The sequence below is a fragment of the Dermacentor variabilis genome, chromosome 2 (assembly GCF_050947875.1).
Source record: "Dermacentor variabilis isolate Ectoservices chromosome 2, ASM5094787v1, whole genome shotgun sequence".
In the NCBI taxonomy this organism is placed as follows: domain Eukaryota; kingdom Metazoa; phylum Arthropoda; class Arachnida; order Ixodida; family Ixodidae; genus Dermacentor; species Dermacentor variabilis.
Window position 1 is genome coordinate 63,053,031 of NC_134569.1, and position 21,144 is coordinate 63,074,174.

At 45.4% G+C, this 21,144-nt stretch overlaps 1 protein-coding gene across 1 annotated transcript in view; it reads left to right on the forward strand.

Moving 5' to 3' along the window:
• Nucleotides 1-2,302: 2,302 nt before the first annotated feature.
• Nucleotides 2,303-21,144, forward strand: part of LOC142572007 (oxytocin receptor-like) — a 132,749-nt gene continuing 113,907 nt past the window's right edge. The window contains exon 1 of the mRNA XM_075680790.1: nt 2,303-4,518. Within this exon, the coding sequence (XP_075536905.1) occupies nt 3,480-4,518 (1,039 nt within the window). The 5' untranslated portion in view covers nt 2,303-3,479. The remainder of the gene's footprint in view (nt 4,519-21,144) is intronic.

The following is a 21,144-nucleotide window of genomic DNA, read 5'->3' on the forward strand; positions in this document are numbered from 1 at the left end:
ACATAATTGCTGCCTTGCTAAAACTAGACGACAAAAAGTCACCGGGCCAGGATAAGATTTCAAACGCTTTTCTTAAACGTTATTCTGAGTGGGTGGCATGCTTTCTCGAAAAGTTTTTTCGTTATCGCTTCATAGTGGTATTATACCTACTGACTGGTGGATGGCAAAGGGTAAAAGCAATTTTCAAATCTGGAAGCAAGCTTGCCATTGGGAATTATCGCCCGATTTCTATTACACACACAATATGCAAGGTCCTGCAAGGAACAATATGCAAGGTCCAATATGCAAGGAACCCCTATTTGCTAAGGAGTTAGTTCAGTACATAGAAAATAATAATGTTTTCTACAGTAAGCAGCATGGCTTTCGAAGAAGTCTATCAACTGTGACCCAACTGTTTAAAACTGTCCAGAGCTTTGCTGAGGCAGTCAACTCAAAAGCGCAAGTTGACGTAATTTCAATTGGTAAGTCAAAGGCATTTGATAATGTCTGTAACAGGAAGCTCATCAGCAAGCTTTATGACTTTGGGGTCAACCAACAAATTATTAATTGGATTCAAGCGTATTTGTCAAAGAGGCTGCAATTTGTTGAAATTAATGGTCAACACTCCCAATGCTTACCCGTTTCTTCTGGTGTACCGCAAGGGCCTGTGTTGGGGCCAATATTATTCTTGACTTATATTAATGATATAGCCGAGCATGTAGATACTAGTGGTCAAGTTTGTTTATTTGCGGACGATTGTATACTGTACTGCCCAGCGAAATCAATAGATGATCAAAAATTACTTAATAAATCCTTGGAAGTAATTCACAATTGGTGCTCCAAATGGCACATGGAAATTAATTTTGATGAGACCGCGTGTATGACTGTCTCGAACAAGAAAAAGCCACTGTGTTTTAATTACTTTGTAGGCAACAAACAAATAGCCCGCTCAACAAAACTAAAGTATCTTGGTGTCACCATCTCAAATAACCTCAGTTGGAAGGATCATGTAAATAACATATCTGGACCTGCTCAGCGAGAACTTGGGTTTTTGAAAAGAAAATTGACGCATGCAACGCCTGCATTAAACTTAAGGCGTATACAGCCATTGTACGCCCTTCTTTGGAATATGCTAGTGTTATATGGGATCCTCACCAGCAATTCGTACATGTCCTCGCGTCTTGATCATCGGTTTAAAGTGTTCATTCCTTTCTGTCGCTCAAATGTTTTCTCTGACTCATTTCTGCCGAAAACCAGTGCCGAGTGGAACCGCCTTCCCCCCTCCATCGCCTGCATCGAGGAGGCATCATCTTTCAAGACTGCAATAACTGATTATCTTTTGAATTTATCACCTTAATACTAATAATTGTTTGAGCATGTATTTTTTATTATTATTGTACCCACCCCCCTCTGTAACGCCCTTTAGGGCCCTGAGGGTACTGTAAATAAATAAATAAATAAATGACAGATCAACCATCTTGAACGCATTCAGACACTTGCAGTACGGTTTATATTTTCAGCATATCGCAAAACACAGTCAGTAACCACCTTGCTCGGTAGGGCAAATTTATCGACACTGGTAACACGCAGGAAAATCGCACGACTGAGGTTTTTGCACCAGCTTTCTACTAATCAATTTAATTTAGATCAGATGCGCTATTTGTTGCATCCTGGCAGAGTCTCTCCCCGTGTGAATCACCCTTATGTTTTTATGCCTTACACTGGCAGAATTGATCTTTTTAAATATTCTCCCCTTGTTAAGACAATTGAAGATTGGAATGCCCTTGATGTACAAATTTTTGATGACACAATGACTGTACAAACGGAAGCTGGAAATGTACCTCTCGTGATGTACTTATTTTGTTTCATTGCTGGATGTGCTGACAAAATGTGTCAATCTCCCCCCACCCTGTATCAGCCCGAAAAGGGCTAAGAATATTCGAAATAAAAATAATAAAAATAAATAAGAGAATACTGCCCCCAACCATCATCCAAAGCCAAAGCCTTTTATTTATTTATTTATTTATTATTATTATTATTATTATTATTATTATTATTATTATTATTATTATTATTATTATTATTATTATTATTATTATAGAGAATGAACGGCCTCAGCGAGCGCTTTTGACTACGTAGGGCTGTCCGCGCCGTGAACTCGCATTCACGACGGCTTTCATTCGCCTCTCTTCATTCATCTATTTCCACGTTCTCCTCCTTCAGCGTAAACAGCCCCCCCCTCCCGGATTCTCCGCTTTCATTCTTCATTCCTTCCTCGCTCATTTGGCGAGCGCGAAGCCTGTCACCGCGGCCGGCACCTCGAGCAGTCGCTCCCACCGGCTCGGCGTAGTGACGTTCGCGACCACGACGTGGCGCCGCGTGACGGCGCCCTCGACGAGCGCGCGTCCCGTGCGGGCAGCGCCGCCGGATAAACTTTCGCCCCAGCGCGCGAGGCGATTCGGTCGACGCTCCGGCGCTTGGCAGTCGACGTCGGCGAACGCGTCCCGTGGAGACCGAGCGGCTTGGTTGATCTGCCTGTGACAGCTGAAGCCGCCGCCCGACAGTGAGCGCTGTACCGCGGTAGTGCAGTCGGAATTTCTCGCTGGCAGTGTTCTTCCGAGGCGAGAAGGAAGACGGTGATGACTTACGGCAGAGACACAGTAGTTAGTACTCGTCCGGAATAGTTTGTTGCGCGCGCGCGTGTGTTGTGCTAGGTATTCGTGGGCGAGTTAGTTCGTGACCGCGACTGTGTGCGAGCCTCTTAAATTTGTTCTGCGACGAAAGAAAAAGTTGTCCGGCCGTGAGCTTATAGAGCTTACGGGTGTAGAGATGCGGTTCGTCAGCCTCCACCTGTTACGCCATTCTTGCTCTGCGGAAGGTTAGTTCATGTTTTTTGGACAGTTTGCTCCGTTTGTCTGTTTTATTCTTCATTCTCTAATGAAATTTTAAGCTGTTTGATTTGACGTGTGTTTGAAATTTCTGCTAACTAAACTTGCGGAGCTCTTCTTTCGGTGGGTTTGCTATAGAGTTTAGATATTGTTGTCTTCGGAGACCATATATATCAGGCGTTCTTGGATTTTCCATGTGGGAGTGGCAAAAAATTGTTTTAAGAATTTGTAGAAAGACTGCCGGTACCAGAGAATAGTTTATTGTATGGTGCAGAAAGAAGTTAGCTCGGCTTCACGTATTTAAGTTCAATATTTGTGCGCATAATCACTGCAGGAGTGATGGTTTTTCTATACAACCCGATACACCCGCAACTCCGCTGTCTCCATAGTCGCCAATGCCAACACTGAACTGCATCTAGCTATGGTTCTTCAAGGACTACATGATTCTACACAATGAGAGTGCGCCGTGTGCTTCACACGAACCATACTCGCTGTGTCATTCATGCACTCCTCTCTAAGGTCGGAACTGAAATCGCACTAGCTATCCGTTAGCGTACGCTAACCTAATTGCGGCGCAGCCGCTCCCTAAGGGAGGAACCGCGGCCGCAATTCATGGAACAGCGCGTGGTGGATGACGAGAGCGGCGCTCATTCCGAAGGCGTCCCCTCGACGCCGGCTTCTCGGCCCTTAGTCGACGATGTCTCAGCCAACTCGACCGCGATCTGGGCAAGTTCGCGCGACGAGTCGCTCGCGCACATCGAAATCGCCGTTCTGGCGCTCATCTTCGCCTTCACCGTCGCCGGCAACGGCTGCGTTCTCGCCGCTCTGGCGGCACGCCGCTGCAAGCTGACGCGAATGTACTACTTCCTGCTTCACCTGTGCATCTCGGACCTCACCACCGCCTTCTTCACGGTGCTTCCCCAGCTGGGCTGGGACGCCACCTACCGCTTCCGCGGCGGGGACGTCGCCTGCAAGTTCGTCAAGTTCGTCCAGCTGCTGGGACCGTATCTGTCCTCCTACGTGCTCGTGGTGACCGCCATGGACAGGTACCAGGCCATCTGCTTTCCCCTGTCCAGCTGCTCCTGGACCCCGACGAAGTCCAAGATACTCGTGTCGGCCGCCTGGGCAGTGTCGCTTCTGTGCTGCGTGCCGCAGGTGTTCATCTTCAGCTACCAGGAGGTGTCGGCCGGAGTGTACGACTGCTGGGGCACCTTCATCGAGCCGTGGGGTCTGCGAGCCTACGTCACGTGGTACGGCGTGTCGGTCTTCTTCGTGCCCCTGCTGGTGCTGTGCTTCACGTACGTGTGCATCTGCCACTCCATCTGGCGCAACCTGCGCCAGAAGAGGGAGAGCTCGAAGGCCGCGGACGGCGCCGCGACCACCACCGTAGTCTTGGACGGGTCCACGCGGGCGGTTCGCCGCGCCTTCCGCCTCAAAGGTGCCGCGGCGGCGGCAAACAGGGACAGTGCCGTGGCGCCCTTCATGGCTCCGCGCAGCCACTCGGTGCGCGGACTGTCCCGCGCAAAGATCAAGACTGTCAAGATCACCGTCGTGGTCATCGTGCTGTACATTGCCTGCTCGTCGCCGTTCATCTGCGTCCAAATGTGGATGTACTGGAGCCCGTACGCCAACATTGCCGATCCGTGGACGAGTAAGTCATCACTTTGTGATCTTCCTTCATTTTTTTTTTTGTTTCTGCTCAAACGCCTTCGTTGCTTTGACTCGCAGAAAAAAAAAAGAAGCCTAGATGTGAGTTACGTGAAGTGCAAAAGGATTTTATTGCGGCACAGAACAAGCGCACCACCTATAAAACAAACAAACAAACAAATAAATAAATAAATAAATAAATAAATAAATAAATAAATAAATAAATAAATAAAGGGGCTTTACCTATAGCCGTGTGGTGCACAGAGAAAGTGATTTCGCTTACCTTCTCTTTTTCATGTTTTGATCCAAACAAATGACACACCCTCGGCAATAAGCTTTCAGAGGGTTGCAAAGGAAGTGTACTAGCTTCGGTACGGTACATGTGGGTACAATATTTGTCTAGAAGCAAACCACAAAAAAAAGTGTTTAAAGAAGTAAGGTTACACGAATTACTCAACATGTAGCCGGCACCCTTGGTCATGGCTTCATAGAGGTTTCAGTACGACACCAGCCACACCACACGGTAAGCCGGTGCTCTGAGTGCGATTTTGGAGGTGTTCTGCGATGTTAGAAGGCTATTTTGCCCACTGCAACAAAAATACGATACGCTGGAATAACAAGGGAATATTGCGCCATTTTGCTACGTAATTATGTTTGTAAAAGCATTCTGTGCAACAATCTTGTCTGACGGCATAAAAATGTGAGCTACTTCCCTTCATCACCTAGTCAACAGTTGTGCGATAATGGCTCCGCTCCAGTAGGAGGCGCACTTCACCAGCGGAGCCGTTGCGCGCGCAAACGTTATCAAACCCCAAACTCTCACTCAAGATGAAATAACTATATAAAATATACGAAGCGGTCTGCGCTGGATGCATGAAAGAAGATGAAGTGGGCTAGGGACAAGTGAGGAAGAAGAAGTTAGAATAAAATGGCGGACGATACCCGTCTCACAGATTATGTCGTTTGTACTGCCGTTCTAGTTAGGAACGCTTGTTTATTTTGTGCTTGTGCTTGTTTATACAATATAATCATTCGCCGATCTTTTGCTCTCGCCTTAAGGTCATCTGTGACATAATCCCTTAAAGATACACTTGTTATTAACAATAGTACAGGCTGACGGACTTTTATTTCCTTCTTTTGTAACACAAAATTTGCGCAGACTGAGTGGTCCCTTAGCCCTAGGCTAGTTTGCGTCCTAAAAATTCTTTTCTTTTTTTCAATGGCAATCCCGACAGGCTAGACAAAATTAAACAAAATGACATATGCAATCATCATATTTCAAGTCAACAGGGTCATCAACAATAAAGTATACAATACTGATCAAGTATCAAATCGAACACAAAATTAATCAAATTTAATATAAAATCTAATCCACAACACACAAAAGTATATTCAGAAAAAAAAGAAGAAAAATAATATACATGCGAAAATGCAAATGAGTTACATATTTCATAAGTATTTGATTACGTCTAGGATTTCTTAACTGTTGGATGTAGTGTTACTGCAGTGCTTTAGCAAAACGAGGTGACATTTTGAATAAAAAGGAATAGTGTTCCAGATTTTAATACCACAGGAGTTAATAGACGTTCGCTGTATACATTATAAGTGACATTATAAGTGACATTAATATTTAAATTACCGAAAGATAATTCTCGAGTACAACGAGAAGGTGCGCGAAACAGCGACACACAAAAAAGATGATTGTAATTGACAAGGGCGTACACATATGTTGCTACATTAAATTTTCATAAGAGGTCGAAGGGCAGGTCGAAGGAATGCAATACCTGTTCAGTATAATCCACATTCTTAATAAAGAAGCTCGAACGGGTCATGAATTTTAACGTTAGCCTATGAAGGGCAATGCCCTGACTCAAGCTGCATTGGCGAATCAACTAATGGTCACGTGCTTGCAGAACGCAAGTTTATTCACGTTTTCAAACAGCATATTGGGCAAGAGAGAAAACCGCATTTTGGCACATCGGTGAGGCTGTCATCCGGATTACAAGAGCAGCAGCACAGACAACACGCAAGGTCTTATATAGTAAAATAACGTCACAATAAACTGCAAGAAACGCAACGTACGAGAGAAAAAAAAAAACAGAAAATATAGAAAATAAGAAAATGTACCATATACTTTTGCTAAGTACTAAATTGGTTCTACGTGAACGCAGTATCTGCCCGTTATCTGTTCTCCTATATATAGGGTGCCTTTTATAGTGAAGCTGTGTATGGCTAGGCTTCCGTGCATTTTTGTTCTGCGTCAACAAAAACTATCATCATCAGCAATTTCTCACATCTTTCGTAATGCAGAGGCGAGATTATATATATATATATATATATATATATATATATATATATATATATATATATATATATATATATATATATATATACAATATACAGACAATAAAAATTTTGGTGCAGCTTAATCAAAGCAACAGTACCTGGTATGTATTACGTGTGTAGTCCAGCGCTCCGATCGTCGAGCGTCATATATAAAGAATGCAGTTCGACGAAAACTCGTCAAGCGAGGAGATGTACACGATCAAAATACAACGAGCAGTTGCGTAAGGCTGAAAGAAAATAATCAATCACAGTATTCACGTTTCGAGAGCGCTACGGGTTCCTTCTTGTTCACAATGAAGAGCAAACGCGAGGAGGTCAAGACTGTACGTATGTGCCAGATGATGCAGAGTGCGGGTGTATATGATATCTAAAGAAGATAACCCCGCGTCCGGATTGTTGCGTGCGTTGTGGATTGGTGTATTCACTATCCAGAATAATGCGTGCAGTCACGACATAGAAGCGTGATTAGGCAGCTAATAGAAAACGCACGCCATGTGCTGAACGCGGGTCAATTTTTTCGGGGTACACTCGCGCACTGTGCAAACTATTATAGTCGGAACTATCGCGCGTTGCACTTCATTGTGAAGAGGTACCCACAGCAGCCCAAAACGCTCAATAATATGTTTTTTGTTCGACCTTAGGTTATTGCTTGCTTTCATTTTGATCATATACCAGGCGGGTGTTCTCTCTCCTTTTCTTTACGTCAACGGAATTTTGAAAAATCATTTCTAACATTAGTACAAATTTACCTATTGAGCTGGATTACTCTAAGAGGTGAACATTACTTGCACAAGAAACCAAGTAATAATCGACTAATCAACAAAGTTTCCGTAATCAACTTTTTAGCAAACTACTTTAGGGCCCCTATATTAGAGTTTAAGAATATTTATCAGTGAGTTCTCAAGGCACGTCCACTTGGAGTGATATTGATCTCGCAAAGGTTTTGAGTCAAGCGCCGTCAAACTTGGGAATAAAAATGGACTGTGTTCCACTTACTTATTTAGCCCGAAAATAACTGGAACACCACTGTATTTCACCGCACATTTTCGGAGTGTATGTCTCGAAACTGGTGTCATCCTCAAAATTTATCATCACAATGTGCAGCGAGATTGGACGAGGGCAGAGAAAGAAAATGACACGCAGAGCGCTATTTTCAAGCACAGCATTTTTCGCACGTACACGACATTCGGTTTTCTTTCGCTCTGTCCTCGTTCTGTCGCGCTGCACATTGCTATAGTGAACCCGAAACAACTGGCCCCGCCAACGTTCTCTTTCCTCAGGTGTTGGTGGACAAGCAGCAGATGGAGTCAGCCTTGTATGCTTAGCCGGCAATCATTCCACCTAAACATCCCATACGTTGTTGCCAAGGGTGTGTCACGAGGCGTTAGTCAACTCCTTGTCTCGAAATAAAAAAAAGGAAGTCAACAGTCGTGTGACTCTTTTCCTGATTACTCTGGGTCCTTCCGAAAACATCACATCTTCATAGCTCGCGTGTGTAGGACCTTTCTTTTGTAGGCTGTGAAGCAACGCTGCTATTTCCGCGTCAAACTGCGGGCATAAACCGATAAAGTTTTTCTTCTCACCGATCCCAGCACTCAACACACACAATGGGGAAGCATGTCGTCCAGTCCAAATAACCAAGCCTGGGCGTAAGCAGAGTGAATTTTTATGCGATACAGAATTCATTCCAAGTGGACATGCTTGGCGAACTCACCGGTTGCAATACGTAAATTGAAATACGTACCGTATAGTAGTCCAGTTTCAAAGTGTATTAGTAAAATTTGGGTCCTATGATCATGCATTTCGATTTCTGGTGCAAATAATGTCCGCACCTTGGAGTAGTTCATCTCGACGAGTAGAATAGCTCTATACAGGCCACAGGCGATATGCATGGACACACTTAGATTATATTTGTCCGGTGATGGCTTTTTACCCTCTGACCTCTTTGATGAGGTTATCGCTCGGCAAAAGGCGCGCCTACAAATCGGAAATTTCCAGAATGTTCTCGCAGATTTTACAGGGAAAGAGACGTACCTAATCAGATTACGTAAATGACTAGGAATTCTGGGGTTTTCCGCGCTAAAACCACGAAACCATGATTTCATCATGAGGCATGCCGTAGTGGGGGACTCCGGATTAATTTTGACCACCAGGGCATCTTTACCGTGCCCCCAATGCACGGGACACGGGCGTTCTTGCATTTCGCCCTCACCGAAATGCAGCCGCCGCGGCCGAGATTCGATCCCGCGACCTCGTGCTTAGCAGCGCGACACCTTAAGCGCGGAGCCAACGCCGCGGCGTTCGCAACTGACTAGTACGTAACAGACTGAGCTTTGTGAATCAATAAGGCTGTCGCAATTACCGAATACAGTGTACCATAATAAATGAAATCAAGTCACTCAGTGAGCGGTACTATTGGTGGTCTTGCGTATGGGTCAGCTGGACATAAAATGAACAAGCAGGACAAACAATGCTAATAAAAGTGCAGTTTCGTCTAAAGGCGAAGCATTGAGAGCGAATGCGAATTTTACCGTTGCGCTAGAGCGCTTCACATGATGGTCAAACAATACGCGCAGGTGACAAAGCGCGACTCATCAAACGAGGTAACTGTTGCAGGAACAGCGCCATGGCAGATAACAAGCTTGACGCAACGCTGGCGCGGTGATGAATGCCGTCATTACAAGCGCCACACCTCGCTGGTACAGCGCCGTTATGGGGCGCGCGTACATAACTATTCAGCTTGTAATTAAGTCGTCATGGGAATAAGGACGACGACGATGACGTGTGTGTGTGTGTGTGAGAGAGAGAGGTGAGGAGTGGTCGTGCGTGCGTGCGTCGGCCTGTCCGTGTGTGTGTGCGCGTGTCTGTCTGTGGTGGAGGGGCTGGACGCGAGCGCGCGTACGTGTAGCGAGGGTTTTCTGCGTGCGAGTGCATGTGTGGGCTTGTACCGTGGGCTTGTTCGTGTGGATGGGCGTGCGTCGGCCTGTCCGTGTGTGTGTGCGGCTGTGTGTACGCTAGAGCACGCGAGAGTACGCGAATCGTGTGCTGCGCGTGCACGCACATGTGCGCGAGTTATCGCGCGTTGATCGCAGGTGCCCCTCAAATCGTCGTTGTGGTGGCTAGGGGATAACGCAGTTAAAAAGTGTGGAGAGTCGGGAGAGTAGCAGCACAACCATAAAGCACAAAACACACATGTCTCTCCTCGACCGAGACCATTGATTTCGGGAACCACCTTTTTGCGATAATGAATTGTGGGACGCGAGGCCCCTGAGGCCTGTGAAGAACGGCTAAGACCTTCTCCCGTGCAGCCACGGCTTAGCGCTGTCCGGGAAAGAAACTGACAGGTTCCGCGTAAAGCCGGACGCACCGCCTGATGAATAAGGCGAAGTGGCCAGTCTTCTCAGATGAGAAATGATCACGAGCTGCGCCGTCAGCCTTATTCGATATGGCGAATCCGTTTCTGCGAGCCGCATCACACTTGCGAACGTATTCTGCGATTATCGCAAGTTCTTCGGTTTAGTAGTGCCGCTGTTATGTGCGCAAAGTGGGCAGCCAACCCTTTCTTCTGAAGAGGCAGTGAAAGATGTACGCTTTGGCTTAAAACCAGCGCAAGCACGAATTCTCGCTGCCTCGCATTACTATAGGCATCGGCCGCAGTCCTGAAAAGAGGCGCTTAACAAGATAATTTGTCGCATATAGCCCCAGCACTGTTATAAAGAAAAGAAAATATGCGTTGAGATACATCGTATAGGAGTTAACCTGGATCAATTAGAAACGATATTTATTTCCGCGAATCAAAATTTGGCTGGTATTATCTTACAATCACTGATTTTTAAAAAAATTCGGCGAGAGGGCTCCGAGTTGGAATGCGCTCAGAGAGAGAAAGAGAGAGAGAGAGAGAGAGAGCACGAAGAGGAAATGCAGGGAGGTCAGCCGTACGAGCGTCCGGTTTGCTGCCCTACACTGGGGGTAAGGAAAAGGGGGAACAGAAAGAGGAAGAGAGTGAGCACTGAGTGCAAGGGGGAGCATGCATGGATGTTTATAAGCGGTCTCTCAAACCGGCGCACTTCAAGTGCTGCACCAAGGCACGAATCGCTTTTTGTGCCAGTGACTCGAGTCTTGGGTCCAGTTGGTTTAAAGTTCTCGGGAGAGAGAGGCATTGTACGTCATAGCGAGGACAGATACACCATAGGTGCTTGATGGTTTCCTAGCACCTACAGGATTGAAACAGTACACAATGACTTTTGTTTGCACGTAAAGCCAACCAATGCGGATTTCCCAGCAGACATACTGAGGCCTTGTTCTTGGAGATAGGAAGCCGTCATGGTTGCCATGCCGCTGAAGTCTGCCTCGCATCTGAACGATCAGATATATTGCGAAACATGAGCAACTGATTTCTAGTGTAACCGTCGACAGGCGTAATAAACCCCTTGAATACCACTCATCGACGAAAACGCTGCATTCTTAAGTTGCGAAGTCAGAGTACCCAAGCACCTTCGCCAACGCAGAGCTGCGGCCGCGTAGAGCTACCTGCGGCACTCCCGCTCTCTGGCGGCAAACCAAGGCACGGGGGCGCCCGTGATATGCGGCGCCTACGGAGAGTTTGACAACTGAACCTAGTCTAGTAACGTTGGTTAGAGCAGCAAGCGAGATGCTCGAGCACAACTACTGCTGCTGCTGCTAGCTGCTGCTGTACAACCTATTCAGGTGTGTTGTGCCAATTTCACAAAGCGTTCTTAAGTGCTCGTCGCCTTCGGTCGGCCCCTTTCGTAAAATATAACGTTCAGCATCAGGATTGGCCAGAATTCGCACTTATGACCCATTCTGACGAAAGAGCTATTTTTTGTGATTACGGGCGCCGTTCTTTATGAAATTACGTATTAAAAGAATAAACTGCTCATAAATATCTTCACTGCAACAAATACACACTTTCAAGCGCATAATTCCTTCATTAAAGCGGGCCTTTCTCTATCTTCTCTGCGCGATTTGGCTCATCTGTTCGGCCGGCTTGCCTCCGAGTAAGGTGAGAAGATCCTGGAGATAGTGCAATGATAAGCCGTACAGATCCTATTGAGGTTGTGATGAAAAGGGGGCGAATCCCCGGAGACTGCCCAATCAGCGGCCGCGTGGATCACCTGGGTCGCGTATAGTGAGAGTTTCCGCGTCTTGCTGATTTGCCGAGCAGCCACGTAAACGCTATGAAGCAAAATGCGTCACAGGAGATGAACAGTTTGATAGCATTTAATGAAATGAATCACGAAAGCTTTGCTTCACATATAGATTTAGAGACCTGCATTCGACCTGCATCATTTATTTTATCGTCGCGAGCGAACACTATTTGGAGAAGGTTAGAATCCAGTTGATTTAGTTTATAAATAATAGACAACGCTAGAGGCCAAAACAATCATTACAAAGGAAACACGCATGATTTATGTACCAGCTGAAATTGAGGGAAAGAAGCACAGTGAGGCAAGATGTGTGATGTGTATAATAATCAGTGGCTAATTCGAGTAATACTTAAGTGGGATATCATAAAACAAAATGATGACGTGAGGAAATAAGCAACCATACGGAGGGGAATCTCATTTGCGAAGAACAGGGCTGATTCGAGATTTCCAAGAGATACCTTTCTGTAGAAGCAGACACTGAAAGGGGCGAAAATAATGGTTTCATTCATAAAGGTCTCAACAGCAGGCAGAGGCTGAAGTGGCCAGACAAAAGCCCCTGTCGCGCCATAGATTGGCGGCAGCTGACGGGCGGCCAAATAGAAATAAACACACGCGCACACACACACAAACATACACACACGTGAACTCTTTCTCTCTCTCTCTCTCTCTCTCTCTTTTAATAAAGGCTGTGGATTCAAAGTGTGGCTCGCAAGGTGACGTTACAAAAGGTAGGCCAAAATTTTAGTGAAAAGGGCATCTTCATAAGCTACAGTAATGAGTTGTCCCTCTATATTACACGCACTAGAGACTTCACTGTAATTATGCAAACTGGAGCGCTGAGTGTCGCGAGGAGCTGGCATGCGGTAATCTGAACAAGTACCATGCGCTGTGACAGCAAGGCATCCTGCTGACAGACAACGACACAATATCTCTCGTGCTTGCGAACTATTCTCACCGGTGACCACACTGAACCTACAACAACGGTTCTTCATTTTTACCAAACTGACCAGGAAGATAATAAATCAACGTTCATTATTTAAGCAATCAAACAAGACACTAGAGACACGGTGCCTGATTTCATTTGGAATTTGTGAGCTAACATAAAATTGCTATGCCAAGCCAATCTAGTGGCACAATTATGTTCAGCATTCCTACATAGAGACTGTTCGTAAGAGCAAGGTACACCAAAGTCGGTCGATAAATTTAATGAGCTATCACAAAGATGTAATCAATTATACCAGGACGTGTTCGTTCTTTTTTTTCTGTTAGATATAGGCAAGCAGAAGTGTCCAAAGTAGAACATTTTCACGGCTGTGTAAGAAAAGATATGTTCGACATAACGAGGAACATCACTGCCCTAGCGCTTAATTGAATGTGCTGACAGCTGATTACGCATTCAAATATCTTTTAGTGCTGTTCTCGGCCGCTACAATTACCGACTGGTAGTCGAAATTCTAGACGGAACAATCTGCCTACCAATATCATTCAAGCACCAACTTCAAGAGAGGAATTATCTTTTTGTCAAGTGACAAAGTTGACAGTACAGCATTGGCGAAATTACTGAGCAATTAGCCAGACCAAGTGGAGGCCCATTTAACAATTAGCTGTAGCATGTAGTGCGGGAGCGTTAGATTTAAGTGTCCGACGCAACTGTGTCACTTGCCGCGGCAGATATTCATGTTTTGTTCCACTGCTGTATTTGAAATGTTCGAATGTTCCGCCAAATTGCTTCTTACGCAGAAGAAGAATATGTATCAGCAAACGCTCCGGCTGACGTAACGCGTGTTCAAAGAGAAATTAGCGCTGAATCTACTCAACGACAATTGCACCAACGGCACTTGCGGAGCTGCGAAGAAATCTGTAAATTTTGTCATTTAGAAATGGAGGCGTAGAGGAAAAATAAAAATAAAAAAGCTTACCGGAGCTCTCCCACATTATCAGAACAATTACGCAGATAGTTGAAGTACATCGCTGAATTTTTTTTTTTTTTGCGAAATTATTTGAAGCATTTCCGCTCTCGTACAGTAATTGTGTTTCGATGCAAAACTATGCATAGCACAGCCCTCCTTCTGGTCCATGGCGTCATTTGTAAGGAGACGTAATGAACTGTAACGGATTTTTCCTCTACATCGAGCGCGAGGCCCTCAGACGTCTCAATTACTTTTTATTCACCGCACGGCCGTGCCGTCGCGTGGACATTCCTTTAGACAGTTGCTGCGTTCAACTTTTCCATACCACGTGTCACAGAAATTGCCGATTAAAGCTGTGCTAATCGCCTCATGCCTGTTAAGCTAAACATGGTCTTTTGCCCGATATATCGCACGATGGACACCATGTAGTTCTAAGGAGAGCTTTAGAAATTCCCGTAGGAATCCCTAAGCTTTCTCAAGTACCAATAACACGCGCTGAATTCGCTACACTGGACGCAGAAATAGCGAGGTTCAAAAGTCAAACGCGAGGCTAATATCCTACAAAACCACAGTACAAATCTGTCTAGTGCATATTATATAATATTTTTACACCCACCGCGATGGTGCAGTGGTTTTGCCGTCGCGCTGCTAGGCCCCATGTCGCGAGATCGAATCCCAGCTTAGGGGGCGGCATTCTGGTGAGGGCCAAATGCAAAAAACGGCCGTGTATTCCGTGCATTCAGTGCACAGTAAGAGAACCCCAGGGATTCAAAATTAATCTGGAGTGTCTCATACAGGGTGCCTCATACTGCAGCGCGCCTCATAATCATGTCGTGGTTCTAGCTCCTAAAACTCCAGAATTTATTATTTTTTCTGTATTAAAAGAAATACGATGGTGGAGTCGGCCACAGACGCCAAGAATGATGGAAGTGTCCCAAAAAGAACAGAACAACCCCCTGTCTAATACCGAGGAGCAGAGACATTAGCCCTACACCTGTACCCCAATGCCAGTCTTCCATATCTGACTAGGTCTTTCTTCTTAAGGTACTTTCCGCGTTCGCCATCGCCGTTACTCGCGTTTCGCGCTGTCATGGAATACTTAACGGTCGCCTTCTTATCTCAGCTTACCTTCTCTGTTTCTTCCCTTCTCTTTTCAACGTCGCTATCGCCTTCTATCTGATACTGACAGGGTTTATGCGACACCTAACACGCACTTAGCTAGCGGCACCGAAACGATGACCTCATAAAACGCACTTCCGACATAGGTAGTATTCATGTATGAAAGCCCGAGGTTCACATGTACATACAGCGCAGCGCGATAACCGCTTGGCGGAAATACGTGCCTAGATTATCCGTTAAGCTGGTTATCGAACAAAACGCATTCAGATTGTAGTGATTAGGGTTTATTGCATCCCCTTTGAAATGGGATGGTGACAAATATTCACCTAGCCTGCTTAAGCTGATCAGGTATGCTATACATGCTTATAATTCTAGCATTTTGCCTACATCCCCTCGATCATTTCCGTCTTCTTTAAAGCGTCTATATCTAGCTTGTATAGTTACCTATGCCTGTAAGGGATCGCTTTTGTCAATGTCAGCCGTGCTTTTCCACCAATATCCTGAACGTATATCGCTTAGTCCGACTGCTGACCGGTTAATGCTTCCGGTAATGCAGACCAGATTTAAGGCAAGATCATCGCGCAGCGTAAAATGCCATTGCTTCTTTTATATACCACAGTCACGCGCTCGCTTTCAATGGCCATTGATATCAAATGCTTTTGAATTCCGCATGCTAATAACTGACTCCTATTTGCGACTTTTCGCAAAGGAGCTGATGATGCTCGCGGATTTCGAATATATTTGATTTTAAGTGCCATCTAAAGCGACTGTAGGACTGTCGTATATGACTCCAGAAGGCGGGTCAACAACACTCGTTGTTCCCACGTGTTCTCCGTCAATATTCACTTTACACATTCACATGCTCGCCTTCAATGACCATTGATCTCAAAGGCTATTGAAATCCGCATGCCTACAATTGGCTCCTATTTGCGAGTTCTCGCAAAGGCGCCGAGAAGTTCTCGCAGGTTTCGATTATCTTTGATTTTAACGGCAATTTAAAGCGAGCGTGTGGCTGTGGTACTAGTACGCGGGGGCACATTCTGTCTGGCTCAAGACTAACACATGAACCACATTTGTATTTGGCGCCATAAGGCGATTCAACAACACTCGTTGTTCTCGCGTGTTCTCTGTTAGAAGTACTGATCACGAATAAAGAAGATCAGGAGCGCAGACTCCGCTGTATATATATATATATATATATATATATATATATATATATATATATATATATATATATATATATATATATATATATATATATATATATACACACACTTCCGGCCGGCATTTTTTTCCAGGATGCAGAAACGAAAAGTTTTTGGGTCTGGTTTGGACTTTCGTTCAGGCTTCTGCATATATTCCGCTTAAGTCCAGCTCCGAAGCCAAATTATAAAAATTCGGCAAATATATAGATATAGCTTTGGGAAGACACACAACCGGTGCGCTTGCTCGGATAGATGCTGCTAGTGAGACTGAGAAATTTCAGTGCGACCCATGTATTTTTTTACGCAGCTTTAAAACAGAAATAATATTTGTTACACCACCTTATCAGGCAAGAGAGCACGCTTGGCTTTGACTCCATGGAAGTGACTAAGGGCAAAGCAGCTTGGATTCTATGATTTAGCCAGAACTGCCGTATTCAGCGTAAAATGGCCAGTGACTGCGACACGGAATCAAAAATACGCCGCCAGTAGGTTTCGTGTGGTTGTCACTTCATACCCCCGAGTACATGCAGTAGTGTTGATGAACCAGTCGTTTCTTCGAAGAGTTCTAGCTGCCTTGATTTTGAAACTTTGGTCTTGACAGGTGCTGCTCGACGTTCACCGCTTTCACTTATTCATTGGTTACTAAGGGTGTGTACTGTGCTAGGTGGAACTTGCAGACAGCACAAACTGAGGTATGATGACACCGCGCATAAACAACCCAATCTTAGAAAGCAAAGTCGCAGTGCGAAGCTACACAACCGTCCGATGGTGTGCTCGCGCTTTGCGTTTCGCGCCCTTGGCCTGCGTGACAAGAAGTGAAACGACGTTTTGTCAGTGAAGGGCGTGCTGTTGAGGAGCAACTGTGGGTCTGGACTTTCAGGCCATGAGCCGTGCGGTCGCACCGACATCCCTCGTGATTGATGAGCATCGCGCGCTTGAGGCTTACGCTTTCCGGAAATGCCGAGGCTAGCTGGCGAACTGACGTCTCCGTGGTAGCCTTCTTTTTTTTTTAAAGGAAGAAAATTTCCGGTGGCCAAAGTTCAACAACCGTGCAAGTTCGGCAACTCTGCTTCGATGCTTGGCCACATGTCGTGACGGTTCATCGTGAGTAAGCTGAAGTTAAGGTTACCCGCAGAAAGGGAGAGAGAAAAACAGAACTCGGCGCTCTCACCAACAGCTGTTATTTCATTTGTCCGGTCATTGAAAATGGCACCATTCGTGGATGTATAAATTGAGCCAAATGAAACTCTTCGTATTTGGAGACATGTTATAATATGATGTAATTTGTAAAGTGCAGTTTGAGATGAGTCGAGAGAGAGAGAGAGAGAGAGAGAGAGAGAGAGAGAGAGAGAGAGAGAGAGAGAGAGAGAGAGAGAGAGAGAGAGAGCTTAATTAAGGGGTTGAGGTCGGCCGGAGCTATCCGAGATCTCGTATCAAGTGTGCTAGTGTCTGCTGCAGTACACGCTATAACGAGCCACGGATCACAATTTAGGAAGTCGATTGACGTCTAAGACTTTAATGATTGTTTACCTAAATCATTGGTCTTCCTCAGTGTACCACTTCCGAAGGTTACCGAACATTACCGAAGGTTACCTTGATGTGAATGAACTAATTGCTGCTACCACTAATATTTTTAAGCTTTTGTCTCTTGCATTTGCTGAACCATTGTTGAACACATTTTTCATGCTTTCTTCTTTTGCGCCAGTGTACCGTGAAAGCAGTGTCTTGCTGCCTTTCTTGGGAAAAAAGGTTTTGGTAACAGAGCCTAGTTTACCTTAATGAATTATAACAGAGGCTGTGTTGGTCTTTCTCGTCTTGCTAATTCTTTGTCCGGTGTAAAGGACACATTGATGACATTTAAACTTACGGAAGCAATTTATTGGCGACTACTGCCACCGAGTATCATTTTATAATACGAATAACGCAACGAGTTGTGCAACTGGGACCAGTGAATTGCGACTTTAAATTGTACTAACATCAACATCACTGTTATGCCTGACTAAAGCGATCAGTACATCAAGCCCAGGCCGTCAGTTAGCAGGGGTTTATCCAGAACTTCGACTATGGAGGGCTGTTACTAGAATGCAGGTTGGCTGTCGATACAAAGTTATTGGTTATATCTCTTTTGAGCGAAACATGGCGGGGGGGGGGAGGTTTAAAGGGGATAGCGCTCTTTTTACCACGTTGTTTATTAAGCATGAACGCCTTTCTTCAACAAATGGTGGCGTAAAAGTTGCTAATTAGCTGAAGTACTCTAATTAACATTGCGGGCAAGCATATTAAAACACATATTACAAGGGAGTTCGTCCTTGTTGGTGCATGCCAAGTTCATGTTGTTGCGCAAAAAAAAAAAGTACAACGAAGGTTGAGACAGGCAGGCACGAACGCACGCTGTATGTGAGGCCAAAATGTGTGCCTTGTTTTGCAGGATTCTAAGTTCGGTACTATATGTAAGCCCACAAGAACATAAGGGACAGCGTTTAGACTTTTCATTTGTTTGCATAAAGTTTATTCTTTTTTTCTATGCAGAACAAGGTGAAGCAAGTTCTTAATTTACAAGTCTTGATAGAACAACGTGCAGACATTTTCAAAACTAATTACAATATCATTTAGCACGAGAAAAACAAAAACAAAAAAATTACCGACGATTACGTTACTTCCTAATGCGAAATTTGAGCGCAGCAAATAAGCTGTTTCACCTTTTGGATAGATTGAGGCAAAGAAATCGAGCAACACATGTATGCGCTATCACATAATTTTTTTTTATTTTTCACACGTATTCCTTTAACAAAGACTCCACTAACAGTTCTTGACAGTCATGAAGGAAGCTTTGTGGTCGGAGAAATAGACTGATATATGTTCGACTTGGTACACCAATGCTTGATTCTCAAAGACGAGATCTATACAAGTGCCTCGCGAGGTTGTCACAGCCGTGGGGGAAGCAGAGGCTAAGCGCCGCCGCCGAGAAGACCCTGCCGTTCGCGCCGCCGAAGCGGAGGCTCATCGCTGCCGTCGAGAGCAACCAGCAGTAAGCGAGGCTGAAGCAGAAGCTCATCGCCGCCGCCGAGAAGACCCTGCAGTTCGCGCCGCCGAAGCGGAGGCTCATCGCCGCCGTCGAGAGCAACCAGCAGTAAGCGGAAGCGGAGGGGGGCGGCGTGTACACCCAGCGGCAAACGATGGGGGCAGAAGCGCGCGCAGCAAGCGGACAACACGATAAAGGGAGGAGGGAAGAGATAGCAGCGACTGACTGATGCCGCTGACGGCGATAGTGAGTCAACCCCAGCTATCCGCCACACAAGAACAGGGGGGGGGGACCCTTTCCTCCTCTTTCTGCATGGCGGCGACGGTGTTCTATGCAGTCACGTTATCTTGACTCTCTAGCGGCGTCAGCGGCATCCAGCGGTATCAGTCGGTCGCTGCTAGCGCTGGGGGGATGAAAGGGGGGCGGAGCTGGTTACGAGGCCGACGACGACGACGACGCCGACGACGACGCGAAACCCAGGAACGGACGCCAAAGAGCTGCGCTCTAAAAAACAAGCACAATAGACACGGAGCAGCCATATGCCCTAAAGAACACAATTAACATATAACAACTAAGAACAAAAAGTATATGTGTGCATCATGGCCGCTACAATCCGGTACATACGATACCCAAAGAAACTACTGTAGGCCAACCGTGGCTGCCAAATACACGGAATAATAATAAAAAATGAAAAAAAAAACTTGGGCTACACAAACTATTCACTTGCATGGACAAGAACACACGGACGTGTCTTGCATTTACCGCGATGTCAAGGTTTCTCCACTCCCTGCAAGTAGCAGTGTTGTACTGTCGTCGGCGCGCTGTTGTCTGTGCGCTGAATATCAGAACGGGGCCTCACAATTAGGGACGCGTGGCGTCCACCTCCGCGAAGAGTAAAGATTTCGTAAAGTGATTGCCACAGTGCAAGGGATCAGCGTATTTTTTTTTCCGTGGTGAGTGCCTGTCTGTAAGAGAGTAGTGGAGAGGGGGGGGGTCGCGTTGCTCCTCGGAGGTGTTGGGGGGGGGGCAGCGGATGTTGGGTGTGTGTGTAAAATCCCTGTCAATTAGCGTTATTTATCAGGGCTTTAAGGAAAAATATTAGGCCAAGTTAGGTCGAGAGCTTATTTGCCTGGAAATCTATCGTAGTTTTCTGTGTGCCATTATATGGCTTCACAAGAAAGGGGGTTACCCGGGGGGCCCGATTTTTATTAATTATGTCATGAGAAGCCATCAAATAAAGCGCCAAGGACAACATAGGGGAAATTACTTGTACTTACTAATTGAATGAAAGAAACGATAAATTAATGGCAATGAAGGTGGATGAAAAAGCAACTTGCCGCCGGTGGGGTCATGCGATAGAATGCTTGTGCATTGTGGTTTCCTGGCCCTATATATAGCGTGGCTTCTTTTTCTTATTCGCTTACGATATATATATATATATATATATATATATATATATATATATATATATATATATATATATATATATATATATGTGTGTGTGTGTGTGTGTGTGTGTGTGTGTGTGTGTGTGTGTGTGTGTCGTTTCTTCTCTAAAGGAGGGACTAGTCGTCACCATTACAGCGTGACTGTATTTCTTTTTTTATTTTCATTTCAATATTAATAAAAAGGCTGCCGGGCTTTTTAACAGGTTGTCGACAACATCAACAACAACAAACAACAAAGTCCTCCCTCTCTAATGCCAAGCTTGAAGAGAACATTACTAATATGAGAGGACGCAAGTGCCAATTTTAAACGGGAGGGTATACCTCATCCTTGTCCTTCATTGAAACAAGTTAGAAAATGACGCCGCCGTGCTAATGGCGTAGTAATGAGGGGACACCTGCCACAAGGAACGGC